The sequence below is a fragment of the Myotis nattereri genome, assembly GCF_964212035.1.
Source record: "Myotis nattereri genome assembly, chromosome: 2".
Lineage (NCBI taxonomy): Eukaryota > Metazoa > Chordata > Mammalia > Chiroptera > Vespertilionidae > Myotis > Myotis nattereri.
The window spans coordinates 181628617-181643487 of record NC_138076.1 but is presented as its reverse complement, the minus strand read 5'-3'; the positions used below and the strand labels follow the sequence as shown (position 1 = coordinate 181643487).

Sequence of the window (14871 nt, the reverse complement as noted above, 5' to 3'; positions counted from 1 at the left end):
TTAAATTCTTCTTCCATTGGATAGGGTTCTGTCTACTCATAGCAGGTATGAAAATTCCTACATAGTCACTAATGGACCAGTCAGCAAACATGATATTCAAAGGTTAAAGATTAAATTGCTACAACCACCTCAAAAATTAGCCATTAGGTCAAATTCCACTGTAGTATCTGTCAGATTATGTTGAGCTTGAGCAAATAAGATGTAAGGCATTCTGATGTGACTTGATCTGAAACCTTCAAGGAGATACCCAAAACAGCAATAAATCTTGAGGTTAGGGGGAATTAGATATATTAAAAGCATCAAGTCATTGGCCATATAGAAGGGTAGGCAGGCAAGATGACACTAATATGGGAGGAGAAGTCTTGACTATGGAGAAAGGATATTCAAAAATGAACTTCACCTCTTGCATAATTGCCTAAAACTGGTATTGAAGATAATAACACAGGTAAAAATTATGCCAAGATTGACAAACAGGTATATTTTTATGTAAACTGAATGTAAATCACATAATTGTAAGGCTAGCTATGGCCTTGAGATGAGTTATTTTAACATGAAGAAATGATAAGTGATCTGCCCAAAATCAAAGTTGTAAGACACCAAAATCTAAGTCACCTTCCTCCTAGTCCAATGATATTTTCACCTCTTGCTTTAAATGTACCATCTCACTTTAAATATCTTAAAATAAGCAACATTTTAAATGCACTGAAAGAATCATTTTGTTAATTTATCTATTTTTAAACCTTATTCTTTAAACAAAAATGGACCAGACTTGTAAAGTGTTTATGAAATGTTACTTTAGCATGTTAAGAGAACTAGACAATACTAGAGACTTTGAAACTTTTTCCCTTCATTATTTAAAAAAGTTAAAATTTTGCCCCATCCCCAAAACCTCATCTAAAATATATACATATAATTTAAGTTCTGTTGTTATTTTTAAGTTATGTTCCTGATCTGTCAGCAGAACCACCACATAGTGAGAACGTATCTTGCTGAGCTAGCCACATCTCTTCCAGTCCCCATTTTTTGACCAACCAATGCTTGACAACACAGGGAGACCATAGGGATGCACTCCATACTGTGAAACTCACAATGGAGCTCAGGGGTTCACACAGGGCCTGGACTTCAACTTGGTCTCTTTAACACCTACTCTAACTGACTCAAATAATCTTTAATATCACTACCAGAATTAAAATTATTTTTAAAGACTGAAGTTCAAGAAAAGGTTTATTGAAAGTTATGGTAGGAAAGAGCACTCTGACACAGGGAGACTACATTTAATTCCTACGAGAATTTTTATACACGTTAAAATTTTTTAAAATTATTACAAAAATTTAGTAGCATGTAAATATACCCCCAAATGGTTGCTAGAATCCTCATTACATACTGGGTCTGCATTAACAGGAAAAGCTATTAAGAGTATTATAGGAGTTTATCTAATGTGGAAAGTAAATAGCCTTTTAATATTTTCCATTGCCTTGTCTTTTTTTCCTTTTTTCCCCTTTTATAGAAAAAATATATTATTTTTGGGAACATGACTATGACAAATAGCAGTGAAAGAGGAAGAAAGCCTTTGTGAACAGTGTACATTTACATTAAGTAACGGCAACTGAAACTACAGGACATGATGGCTACAAGATGAATCTATCTATAGGAAGCTCAGAAATTCGTGTTCCCTTAATGTTCTGGCAAAACCAATCATGAAATCTCAATTGAAGTTAAAATTAGTAATTAATCCATGTAGGTGACTAGTTAAAACACAGAATAGGGAGGGTTTAAAAGCTTCATTAATTTGTTTCACATTGAAGTTCACAATTGGTAAGAAAAATAGGAAGTAATCAACTGCATGCACCAAAAACCCCAAGAAAGAAATCTTAGGTATTCAGTTTCTTTTTCACAGGCATTGCTAGTTCAAAAACCAAAACTCAGGGAATACTGGCACTTAGAGAAAAAAAAGTTTCCACTGTCATTTTAAAATAAGCATTCAAGATAAAAGCTAATAGTTTGAATGGAGCAGAAAAAAAAAGTTAGGTAATGCTAAAGTTAAACAAAATGCTAATAATTTAGTGTAATATACAAAATTATCACTTAAGTATACCTTAAGAAAAAAGTACAAATTGTATTTACATAATTATACACTTTGTCTTTGACTTCTTTTTCTTCTTTTTACCATCTTTGCTCATCTTTTCTTTATGTTTTCGAATTTCTCGAACTAATGTATAGAAGGCATCATCAACACCCTGAAATATAAAACAAGTATTACAATGTGAATATATATGATGGTTTGAGGTGTACAGATAACAGGAAAGGTGTATCACTAATGAAAACATTAATACTGAGAGAGAGGACACCTATAGGCAAATGAGTATTTATCAGACCTTTAACATTCTTTTAATGTCTTCTTCATAGATATTTTGTCAATGTTATAAATGGAAACACTGATTTTAACAAAAGGAAATGAAAAGCAAAGGCATAGAATCCTACATAAGCTTCACAAATGCTTTTTCCCAGAACTTAATTTGCTACTAATTTTTACGTATCAGCACACCTTGGTAACCAAAATCCAAATGTGTACGTGTGTTGAAAATGTGTTTACGCTTAATTATCCCTGAGTGTCTAGATGTTAAATATTAAGCCTGCAAGTATATAATATTTTCATAATTATTCACAGTAATATTTGAGCTCTGGTTCAATATTTGTTTAAATCTGTTAGATTTAGATAATTACTGAGAAGTAAACAGTATTTGAATATACTTTCAGTTTTAAAATATATACTGTAGTAAGGCATTAGTTTCAATTATTACTTAATCATGTAAGGAAGAAATTTAAAGTGACCCAACACACACACTACTTTGAAAAATGTAATACTCTAATTTATGGAAAAGGAGCGAAATCATTTAAATAGGGGTATAATTTACCAATTTAAAGAATATTCTATTTTACTTATTTGGTTTCTATTTGGTATATTAGGTATTCAAAAATTTGCCATAGAAAGCCAAATGCTGTATCTTCAAAAAAATATACATTTGGTTATTTTGGCTGACATCTATTTGTGATCAAAGCAATGTACCAAAATCAGTAATGGTGGAAAGTGATTTTAGGTCAGAATAATTTTCAATCTAATAATTCATTACATGAAAAGTGGCACTCTGAATATAGCAGCAGGACAGTTTTTAACTGCAATACTGAAATTATACAAGATCTATACATAGTCAATTCTTGTCATGTACCGATTAGAGCAAATTAAATATAAAAGCAAAATAAAATTAAAGAAAAAATATTATCTTCTATATATTTTTAAATCTGTTCAACTGAGTAGTACTATTTTTAAAAGCCTGTTAATATAATGATACTTTTTAGCTTGGACACTAGAGGGAATCTTAGAAACAAATACCCAACAATTAAAGTTATATAAATCAAGTCACCTTAAAAACAATGAACATTAGGTTTTTACTCATTTTAACCACCTCTGTTGATATTCATATAAACACATTTGTTGTTATCCTAAAAATAATTTAAAATTTAAGTGATATGATTTCTCCTTTATTGTATTACTAAAATCTTCCAAAATTAGTATTTCAAAATAACAGCAAAATTAAATCAGGACATTTTCTTCAAGTTTCACTTATCTAATTTTCACAACAAATCTAAAATTCAGAGAAGGATCACCAATATCTTTTAAGTGAATACAGAGTGGTAATGAGAGGATTACTCACATTTAAACAAATAGTAAGAAAAACCAGCATTACTGATATGAACACTAGTGAATAAACAAGCTCTCCAAGAAAGCCTCCAAGCTGTACTCATTGAATGCTCCCCACTTTCTGAAATCATTATTGATATAACATATGCTTTTGTTTCATCCAAAGTAGTGAGGAAAAGTAATAGACAATTTATCAAGCAATACAATCAAGGCCTAATATATATATAAACCTTCATGCTAATCTCCTTAAATAAAAAGCAAAAAATTTCCAATGATATAGTAAAGAATAATTTTATAGCTCACCAACCCTTGACTAATTTATGAAAATAAACCCTTAAAATGGAATACTTAAAAGAGGATCTAATCCACCTCACTTAACTTTCGTAAATGCTCTTTGATCACAATTCCATAAATAATCTACTCCATTTCAACTTTTATAATGAAGAAAAATGTCAATGGTACTAAACTGGTGAAGTAGATGCAATAAAAAATCACAAGATGGATATAAAAAAACACAATCTAAGTTGAAAACAACACACAAGTATTTAGGATACAATGAAAACCTAATCTGTTAACATTACCTTCTTTTAAGATTCTGACAAATATTTTAGGTTCACATCGCACAGAACCCTCCTTACTAGGCAATCTTACTAAAATAATTTCAATGATTAGGGAAATGTTACAATTAATCAAAACAGAGCAGTAAATGCCTTTTTTCATATGGAAACTAGTTTATTCTCATACACACATATATGACAAAAGTAGTATCCAGTAATTATTTTATTTAAACTCATCTATTTTAGGACTAAGAAAAACTAATTTGTACCTATTTATCAAGTTTTATAAAAATATTCTTATTTAAAATGTTAAATATTACAAATACACTTTTTTCTTTACATAAATGCTATCTGTGTCCACTGAAAAGACATGAATTAAATTCATCATGCCCAACAATTATTTGATATTCACACTACATAGTCAATGAAAACAGTTTGCACAAAGAGAAACTTTAGAAAAGTATGATTCCACCTTTTTTAAATAAAGATTTAAAGCACAAAATTTATTTTATTCCAAATAGTTCTACTTTAAAAATCACCTAATAGTAAGATAATAGGAGAAAATAAAAAATTAAAATAGAAAATTATACTTAATCATTTATATCGAGCTCATGGCTACTGTAATTTAAAAAGTTTGACTTTTCAAATTGCACTGCAATGTTCAATTTTATCACACCTTCCAAATTATGATACTGCTTTAGATAATGATACTAAAAATATCAAGAGTTCATAAATCTCAATAAAAATTAATGTCAGGCATGCTTTATTTCTTCTTCTGAATTTACATTAGTACTAGAACACACGATATATTCTGGTATGGAATCTACTATTCAGATGTATATTTCATACTTTTGAGAGCTACATTATTTCTGACCTCAAATTTATATAATAAAGACTACCTACCTTTAGTTTAATCAGCACAATAAATGATATCCTATAGTTTTATTTCATGTTCTCACGGAACATTATATATTACAAACAATATATATCAAAATCTAAATAAAGCTTTGGCATAAAATTTATGGCATCTATTGAGTCATAGGTTTTCTGAGCAAGACCAATCTAATATGGATTTAGAAAGGAAATTGAAAAATCACACACAATAAAATTCAACAGGAACCTCATTAGGCATGGACATGTAAAAATGAAAAAAAAAATGTGATTCTGGCTAAGATTCTACTGGACAGGAACCAAATATAAAAGGTTATTTCAAGTAATATGGTAAGCATGTAAGAAAGGATACTGGGAATACACAGGAAGGGCATTATGCTTAGTTTAAAGGTTTAAAGAAAGATTCTTAGAAGACAGATTACAGAATCACAAAAAAGTACTACCTAATTTATAAGACTAGGGGATAAGAATACTAGTATTCCAAACAAGAGCAACAGTTAAGACTCAAGGGACAGTAAGAAAATACATGGTGTTCATTTATATAAGGACAAAGTAATTTCCAAGGAGTTTTTCGAGATAATGCTAGGGGTAGGAAGGAGTGAAGAGCCATATATAACACTAGAGGCCCGGTGCACTCAGGGGGGTCCCTAAGCCCAGCCTGTGCCCTCTCACAGTCCAAGAGCCCTCGGGGGATGTCTGACTGACGGCTTAGGCCCGCTCCCCGCTGGCAGTCGGACATCCTTAGTGCTGCCGTGGAGACAGGAGAGGCTCCCGCCACTGCTGCTGCGCTCGCCCGGCTTCTAGCTGAGTGGTGATCCCCCTGTGGGAGTGCACTTACCACCAGGGAGCAGCTCCTGCACTGATTGTCTGCCCCCTGGTGGCCAGTGCACATCATAGCAACCGGTTGTTCTGCTGTTTGGTCAATTTGCATATTAGCCTTTTATTATATAGGATGTTATGAAATTTGAGATTTTATTCCATAGTTAATAGGAAGTCAGAGACTGGATTTGAAAATAAAAGAGTGATATTTAAGTATACAGTGGGGCCTTGACTTACGAGTGTCCCGACTAACGAGTTTTTTGAGATATCAGCTGTCTCTTGGCCTATTTTTTGCATTGAGTTAATAGAGTAATTTGAGTCAATGAGCTCCTTAACGAGCTCGGTCTCGGAACGAATTAAACTCATAAGTCAAGGCCCCACTGTATCTCTCTGGTTGCACCATGAATGAAGACAGCAACAGGTAAACCATATAAGAGGTTATAACAGTCCCAGCAGGAAATGAAAGGGGACTGAACTAATGATGTGGTAAAAGTTAGAATGTAACATCATCGGAATTTGTGGTTGTCTCCAAATGGGGGTAAAAGGAAGGAGGCAGGAGTCACCTGAAGACTTCCCAGTTTCTAACTTGGGTGAAAAGAGATGTTGATGCCACTGAGTAGAATTATTAGCAAAGGGCTTCTACCTTCTGGGACATTCAACCTTATTATAAACTCTATATAGTTTCTTCTACTTTTTTCTTCCTAGACCCTGTGACAAATGTAGTCTATAGCCATCAAAACTGCCTCAATTATAATTAAAACCCATTAAACTAAAAATTCCAATATACTAATTATGGAAACATACCACAGGGTTCTTTTTTTTTCAAGAAAAGATACATTTTTTTACTTTGAATTCTTCCAAGAAAATTTTTTTTTTTAATTTCTTCTTTTACCTCTCATTCCCCTTCACATTTTTCATCCACCCCTCTACCCTCCTCCCGTGAGGTGTCTTTTAATATTTCAAATTAAAAGCCCACAACTAGGTAGTCCTAAAGTGGTTGCTCCTTTGTTACTTTTAAAAGACATCTACTTTCTGCCAAAATTAATATGCTGAACTTACCAGATTACATTATAATGCATTTTTTAATTTTCACACAGCCAGGAGTCTTTTCTTCTTTGCTGATTTTTTTCAATCTGTATTGTCGGATCTCTCTCACCAATGTATAAAAAGCATCCTCCACTCTCTGCATTGTAAAACACAACTTCTTTAAAGTCTGTTTCATTGGTAATAGTAATTTATTGGGACAGCCATGTGCAAGAAGTTTGAAATTATGAGCTTTTCTTAAAAATTTCTTTTTAAAACAGACATCAGATTGCTTGAATAAAACTGGGGATGCAATTTTAAAATATGGCTTGAATCCTGGTTTGTTCTTTAAAGTCAGTTTTGTTTTGTAATGTGATTAGATTTTTTTTTTAGAAAATTCAAATTAGCAACTAGGGGAGATTCTGAAAAACTTAAGTACAGGTATTAGTGCAATCATTTTAGTTTGCTAAACTAAATCAGAATTAATCAAAACCTAAAGTTAGATTTAAATTATTTCTTTGACTTAGGGAAAAAAAATGTTTTATATAGCACTGACCCCCACCTCTCCCACTCCAACCCAGATGGGGAGGAGAAAAGTGGTACAAAAAGGATTTTAACCTTTGTGTTTTTCTTAAAAAAGAAACCACCCCACACACACCTCAAAATACAGTCAGGTCAAGAGACTGGAATCTTGAGTTCTATCTTCAATTACAACATTGTCCATTGAAATTCTAGGATGGACAAGTGAAGCTGAAACTGGGACTTTTGTGGATGGATAACTACATTATTTAAATTCTAAACATTGCGAATTGTTTAAGATACACAAAAAACAGCAGCAGTGCATTCTGTATCTTTATAAGTCTTAAAAATAATTTTTAGAACATTATCCAGTTATACTGACCTTATACTTTCTAGCATTCTAATTCAAATATTCTAAATAAGAGAAAGGGACCTCTGCTTAAGGCTAAGGGAAGAAAATTATGGCGATAAACAAAATTATATATGGAGATCAACAATATATTTTCCAGTCCAGAAAATTACGCAATAGCCAAGTGGGACAAAGTGTTTAGTTAACTGTACTGCTGCTTTGTCCTGAAAAATATATCATCAAAGCAGAAGTTTACATCTAAAAGAGAAACTCACACAAATATTCATCTACATGTAGTGCAAATTAACTTAAAAGATGTAATACTTGTGTGTATTCTTCTCAAAGAATGAAGTGTTTAAGAAAGCTGGTCTGCTTTATTGCACATTTAACTTCAAGCTTACTGTTGTTTTTTTTTATTTTAATTTTTGAGAATGAATTACTATGGAGATTGGAATATTTTAACTCTCTAAAACTGGTAATATTAGTCTTTCTATGAACCAAATGTGACCAGATGGACATAACAACTAATAAGTTAATACAGCCCGACCGGTTTGGCTCAGTGGATAGAGCATCAGCCTGCGGACTCAAGGATCCCAGGTTCGATTCCGGTAGGGGGCATGTACCTTGGTTGTGGGCACCTGCCCAGTGGGGAGTGTGCAGGAGGCAGCTGATTGATGTTTCTCTCTCATCGATGTTTCTAACTCTCTATCCCTTTCCCTTCCTCTCTGTAAAAAATCAATAAAATATATTTATAAATAAATAAATAAATAAATAATAAATAAGCAAGCTAATACATGCCAAATGTATGATTTGTAGTTTTAAATTAAATCATTTTAGTATTAATTGCAGTAAACTGACAGGTAAGGCTTAATTTCTTTATGCCAAAGTCACTGAATATCCATTGCTTGTAATAAAGGAAAAGAAGGTACCTCAATTCATTAATTTTTATCTCAAAAATATATCAACTGCTTTGGTAGAGTTTGGTAATTTACCATTAAAGTAAAACTTTAACTTAAAATTCATAAAATTAAGTTTCAGTTAAGAAGTGGGCATTTAAATAATATTTTGATTATATATTAAAATGTACATCTCAAAAGTTACTTATATTTCTATTCAGCTATCTAATATAAAAATCACTATAGCCCTAGAAAATGTGTACCTTATTTTTAATGGAATCAATTTAATCAACCACTAGCTAACTACAAAATAAAAATATCCAGTAATTTTCTGAAATCATTAAATATGTTGTACTTTAAATTACATTACCACTTGTACCTACATATAAAATTTTTAATATTTTATATTTACCATTATTTCTCAAGGAGAGGATTTACTTTTACTCCTAAGTCCTTAAAAAATTATATATTAGAAATTCTCACTGCTAAATAATATAAATAATTTAAGGCATTAAAATGACTTTTGTAGAGCATGTAAAATGTAAAGCATGAGCTAGCATTTAATATATTTTCACATACTTTTTAAATCTGCTCAGTAACTATTCTATTTTTAAATCATAAAAATACTTCTTAAATTTGAAAATTAATGCAAGAATTTAAAAATATACATATATATAAATAAAACAAACCAGGTAAAAGCTCATATTTGTTAAGAATGTAGATTTACTACTCCTGTTTTTAAAAGTTACAAGGTCAGTGTAGAGGTACTCAAACATTTTATGAGAGGAGAAAAACAGGGTTTTGGTCCTCTACTAATTTAGCAGAAGCAAAGTTTGATTGTAACTTATTTCTAAAATCAGTTTGAAAGAGTCTACTTTATAAGTGTGCACATCCCCATCACCAATACCAGAATATATAATTTTGTTTCCAGCAATGCAGAGAGAGAATTGGAAGCCAATGATTAAAAAGAAGAGATTACTACCCACCACCAAAATATTCAGTATTAGCACTTCAGTTGCTAAAATGATTAACACAGAAAAACAGTTATTCCAAAATGACTTTTTCATTAAATGTGACTAATAGAAAATTTAAATTATATTTTAAGGAATCAGTTATTTACCATATTTTCTCAGATTTAAATACTTCTTATTTCTTGGTTATATGCTTTAAGGTCATACTGACATCCAGTGATTATTATTTATCCTTTATGCACCTTAAACCACTGGCATTGACACAGAACAATGGTTTCACATTCCAAAATTTGTAGGTAATTTTTAAAGAAATTATAGCTGAACATTCAATACCCAACTGTGGCTAGTTGCTAAGCATTAACTGGCACTTAATAATTAAACTTTCTTTAATGGAGGTCTTATAACAACTAATTTTCAGTATCCAGAAATTACCAATAAAAACCAGGATCACTCAACATTTTTAAGTTCATTAAGAATGGGAATATTTATGAAGGAACAAATGTGTACAAGTTTATATATGTAAATATTTTTGAAAAGGCAAGATATTTCACAATATTTTCAGCTCAGCTACTATCTGAAAACATACTTGTGAGACTGAGGCAATAGAGTACTGCATACTAAAGAACTGTTAATAGCATCATTCCATATCCTAGGGTCTATAATACTTCCAACTAAGATTTCATTTTAAGCTAGTATTTGAATGGCTTATTACCTGCAAAAATTCTTGCAAACTCAAGGAAATAACATTCTATCACCCCAATTACAGTCACATGCAAGATATTAGCCTTCTTAGGGGGAGAGGAACGGGAGGAACAAGGTGTGTTCTGAAAAGGAACTGTGCATTGCCAAATTTCTCAAAAAACTTTGCAAACTACAGCCTTGAAAACTGAAATGCAGTAATACCACTAATCAAGAAGCTAAATATGGCGTACCGGAGGTGCTCAGTAACTGTTCTATTTTTAACTCATAAAAAGCTAAAGTTCAAAATATTGACCTCATGTACACAAATTCAACTACTAATAAACAAAAGTATGGTACATAAGGTTTTTTGTTTGGTTTGTTTTGTTAAAATGATTTGATCAAAAACTTTCTTTAATGCAGGTCTTAAAACAACTAATTTTCAGTATCCAGAAATTACCAATAAAAACCAGGATCACTCAACGTTTTTAAGTTCATAAAACTAATTTTCACATTTTGCTCAAATTGAGACCTCCAGAAAGCAAAAAAAAAAAAAAAACCCACAAAACCACAAACAAACAAAAAAACACTGAATCAGGAGTAGCAAATATGCTGAGACTTCTGCTTCTGTCATCCACTTTACTGAACCTCCCACTTTTGATTGTAGCATACTGGAAAACACACAGCTGACTAGCACGGTGTCAATGTTTTGGTTTCAACAGCCTTTGCCCACACTGCCATTCACTGCCCAAAGAAGCCAGGAAAATCTGGCAACTGCTAACTGCCCAGATAAATGTAAACCAAGTAGCAGTCTTTACACAGTAGGAGCATGGGAACCACACACAATGCACACTAGCAGAAAATAAACATTCCTTTAGCCTTTCAGATGTGGATTAAAATGATTGTAAAGAAATATAATTCACTATACCCTAGCCATATAGTGGGCATTTTAAAGTTGATGAAATATATATTCTGCAACCCTTATCTTAAAGAAGTATTAGGAGAAATTTCCCTGTTTTCACCCTTCCTACTTCCCTTTCACAGAATGCATGTTTTACTTCAGATTTTTACAGGCTAACATTAGTAATTTTAAGTTGAAAAGTCTGCCCTAACTTCTAATGTATAACCAAACAATACAGTTCCCCGAAGAATTTGGGCATCAGTACACTACAACCAGAAGGCCAAATGTAGCCACATTCTTTCTTTGTACTGCCCAAAAGCTAAGAATGATTTTTGCATTTTTAAAGGGTTACATAAGAGAAAAAATGCAACAGATACCGCTTGTGGCTCACAATGCTTATTATCTGGCCCTGAACAGAGAAATTGTGCCAGCCCCTGTCGTATGAGAAGCTCTAAATGAATGTCCTGTTCCTACTACCTTAAATATGCTTTTTGGTGTTTGTTTTAGGTTTCTGCTCAAGGCCAAGATCTAGGGCATGAAAATTAGTAGTTGTTGATAAAATACAACAAGGATATTCAAATTTATTTTGTTCAAATAACAAATAATAGCAAGTAAGTAACAAATAAAATACTCTGCAGAAAATAGGGCTTCAAATTTTCACACAAAAAAATGGATACAAAATTTATAAGATTTACATTTCATTTTATAATTTCCACAATTAGTACTTGAATAGAGCTTTATAAAGTCTTCCAAAAGCATGCAAATATCAAATTAATTTAAACAGAAGAAGATGAATAAACTTCTGAAAGGCAAATCAACAAGTCTATGTAATAAAACAAAGATCAGAAACTCAATATCTGTTATAGTTTAGCAACATAAATTATATAAAGATACCAATAAAACAGTATATAAATATAAGGTGAGCACTAGAAGGTTAAGAAGTAAAGAATTCCTTTACATCACTCTATATTTTCATTAGATGATCCATATAAATGTCTACAAAGCAAATTTAAGTTAATCCACCTCCATATCAAAAACACTACATACAACTTCCTTACCTTTCTCCCCCCCTCAAAAATAGCATAAAGCCTAAAAATCTATTTTAAAAGGAAACCAGGTAGTTTTCTGATTAATTATGAATGCTGTGGTATATTAAAGCACTAATATCAAACTCTAAGAATGAACTAATACTTCTGAAATAGTAACCACAGAACAAAGAAAGAAGACAGTTATTTTAGGGTCATCAAATGAGAAGTGGAAGGCAGCATTGTGGGTATAATAAGACTTCCTTTTACTGTCGTCTATTGCCTTTCTACTACAACTACAGTGCAGGTACCAAAGTTAGTATCACCTGAGAGTCAGCTGGATATACTCAGAATCACAGGTCCCAACCTAGACCCACTGAATTAGAATCTAGATTTGAATAAACACCCCAGTTGATTCCTATGCATATTAAAGTATGAGAAACACTGCTCTATTTACAATTCTTTACATCAGGCAGTCTCCCAGGTTTTTTTCTTTATAAAATTTAAACTAAAATGTTAACTAGTTCAAAAAGTATCTTTTAAAAGTTACAACTAGTGCAAACCACTACAGGGAACTCAATATTTGTTAATAAATTGTTAATGGTAGTAGGTTTGCAAGTGTTTTTAATAATATTCCTTTAATTTCATATTTGTAATTTTTTCATAAGAAAATGATGGGGGGAAGTTATGAATATTATAATCATGTTTTTTGAGTACCTTCCCTCTAACTGAAAACAAGGAATCCAGCCAGAGACAATCAATAAAAAGAAGACAAAAACCAAACTTCTTCCCAGCCTCCGGACCTGGGAAGCAATGTGAATAAGATCTTAATTTCTCTAAAGTAAAGGGTAGTGCTGTGTATCAAGTGTCTATCAAGTCTTTCTTTAACTTATAAATCAAAGACTTAAGATAGGACTTTTTAATATATTAAGCTCTTTATTTCATACAGGTAGGTTAAATAATACACTGAAATTATTTTATTTTACCTAGAGAAAAGTTACTTTTAAAATTTAGGTAATTTTTGGCCCTGGCCAGTGTTTGTCAGTGGTTAGAGCATCAGCCCACGCACCAGAGGGTCATGGGTTCGATTCCTGATCAAGGGCACATATCTGGATTGCAGGTTTGATTCCGGCCCCAGTCAGGGTGTGTGCAAGAGGCAACCAACCCATGTCTCGTTTTCACATCGATGTTTCTTTCTCCCTCTCCCTCTCCCTCTCTCTCTCTCTCCCCCTCCTCCCTCTGCCTCTCCCTCTCCTCCTTCCTCCCTTCCACCCTTTCTAAAAATCGATGGAAAATATATCTCAGGATGAGGATTAACAAAAAAATTAATAAACTAATAAATAAATTATAGATAATTTTAAAAATAAAAGATCAAACTAGCATTGATGTTTGTCAGAACAACCCAGTAAATGAATAACTGCGAATTTCTATTTATTTTCTAAGTAGTCTCTTGCTTTACTGAAAACTTTCTCCTAAAATATATCCTTACAAAAACTCTACCAAAGTAAAATACTTCAAATACAACAAAATTTAACCCAGAAACATATGACGTAAGACTCTTAAAAGCACTTCCAAAGCAGGGAACTCAATACTTGTTCCCCTGTTCTTTCATGTTATAAACATCACAGCAAAAAAAATAATAATCAATAAAAAATCCCCACATTTCTTGAATGTAAGATGTGCTGAGTTGAAGAGAATGTTCCATGTGGAAAGAAACCAAAGCCAAAAGTAATAGCATGGAGACTGGATTAAGAAGGACTGCCCTTTCATATCCTTAAAGGAACATTTTCCAAATAATTAGTTTTACTTCCTATTTTAGTATAGCAGTAGGAAAAACTGATAAATTACACTCAAAAATAAAATAGTTATGCTCTCAGGTATGTACATTTATTTATGTTTAGCCTTCCTGCCCCCAAAATGATGTTATTAGGAGATATATTAGTATACTATGGTTAATTAAAATCACTTGATACAGATAAGAGAATAGATTTGTATTTATTACAGTTTTACCTACCTGTCTTGTCTTTGCTGATGTTTCAATAAAAGGAATTCCGTAACTTCTTGCTAAGTCCTGAGCCTGTTTTGTGTCTACTGTTCTAGAAGGCAAATCACATTTATTTCCTACTAGGACCATAGGTACATCTTCAGAGTCTTTAACTCTTTTTATTTGTTCTCTGGGGAGGAAAAAAGAGTTGCATGACAGGTATTAGAAATACAAAAATTGGACACACCTTTTCTTATAAAATATGGCCTAACGAAGACTTTCAATTTAATTCCTGGTTCCCATCACACCAAATTTTGTTTCTCCTTTTCAGTATTGTTTTTCTCCATCTTAAAGAGAGAACTTCTATGTCTCTTACAAGATCTAATACCTAGAAATATACTAAAACTACAATCTAATAAGGTTCATATATGCAGTTAGGTCACATGAAAAAACAGAAAATATTGAAAATTCTAGACCACAAAAAAGGTATGCCTAATTTTTAAAATTATAATCTTAGAAACATATATTCTATATGCTGTTAAATGTTTGTATAGAATT

The 14871-nt window shown here is 32.0% G+C and overlaps 1 protein-coding gene across 3 annotated transcripts in view; it reads right to left on the bottom strand.

The window, feature by feature from the left end:
- Positions 1-736: 736 nt before the first annotated feature.
- KRAS (KRAS proto-oncogene, GTPase) overlaps positions 737-14871 on the bottom strand; it is a 39033-nt gene continuing 24898 nt past the window's right edge. For 2 of the 3 annotated variants that reach the window (XM_081082327.1, XM_081082328.1), the window contains exons 4-5: positions 14344-14503; positions 737-2237 (exon numbers count right to left, since the gene is read on the bottom strand). In XM_081082327.1, the coding sequence (XP_080938453.1) occupies positions 2121-2237; positions 14344-14503 (277 nt within the window). In that variant the 3' untranslated portion in view covers positions 737-2120. Of the gene's footprint in view, positions 2238-7026; positions 7151-14343; positions 14504-14871 lie in introns of all 3 variants that reach the window. The other variant, XM_081082326.1, reaches the window with a different exon arrangement.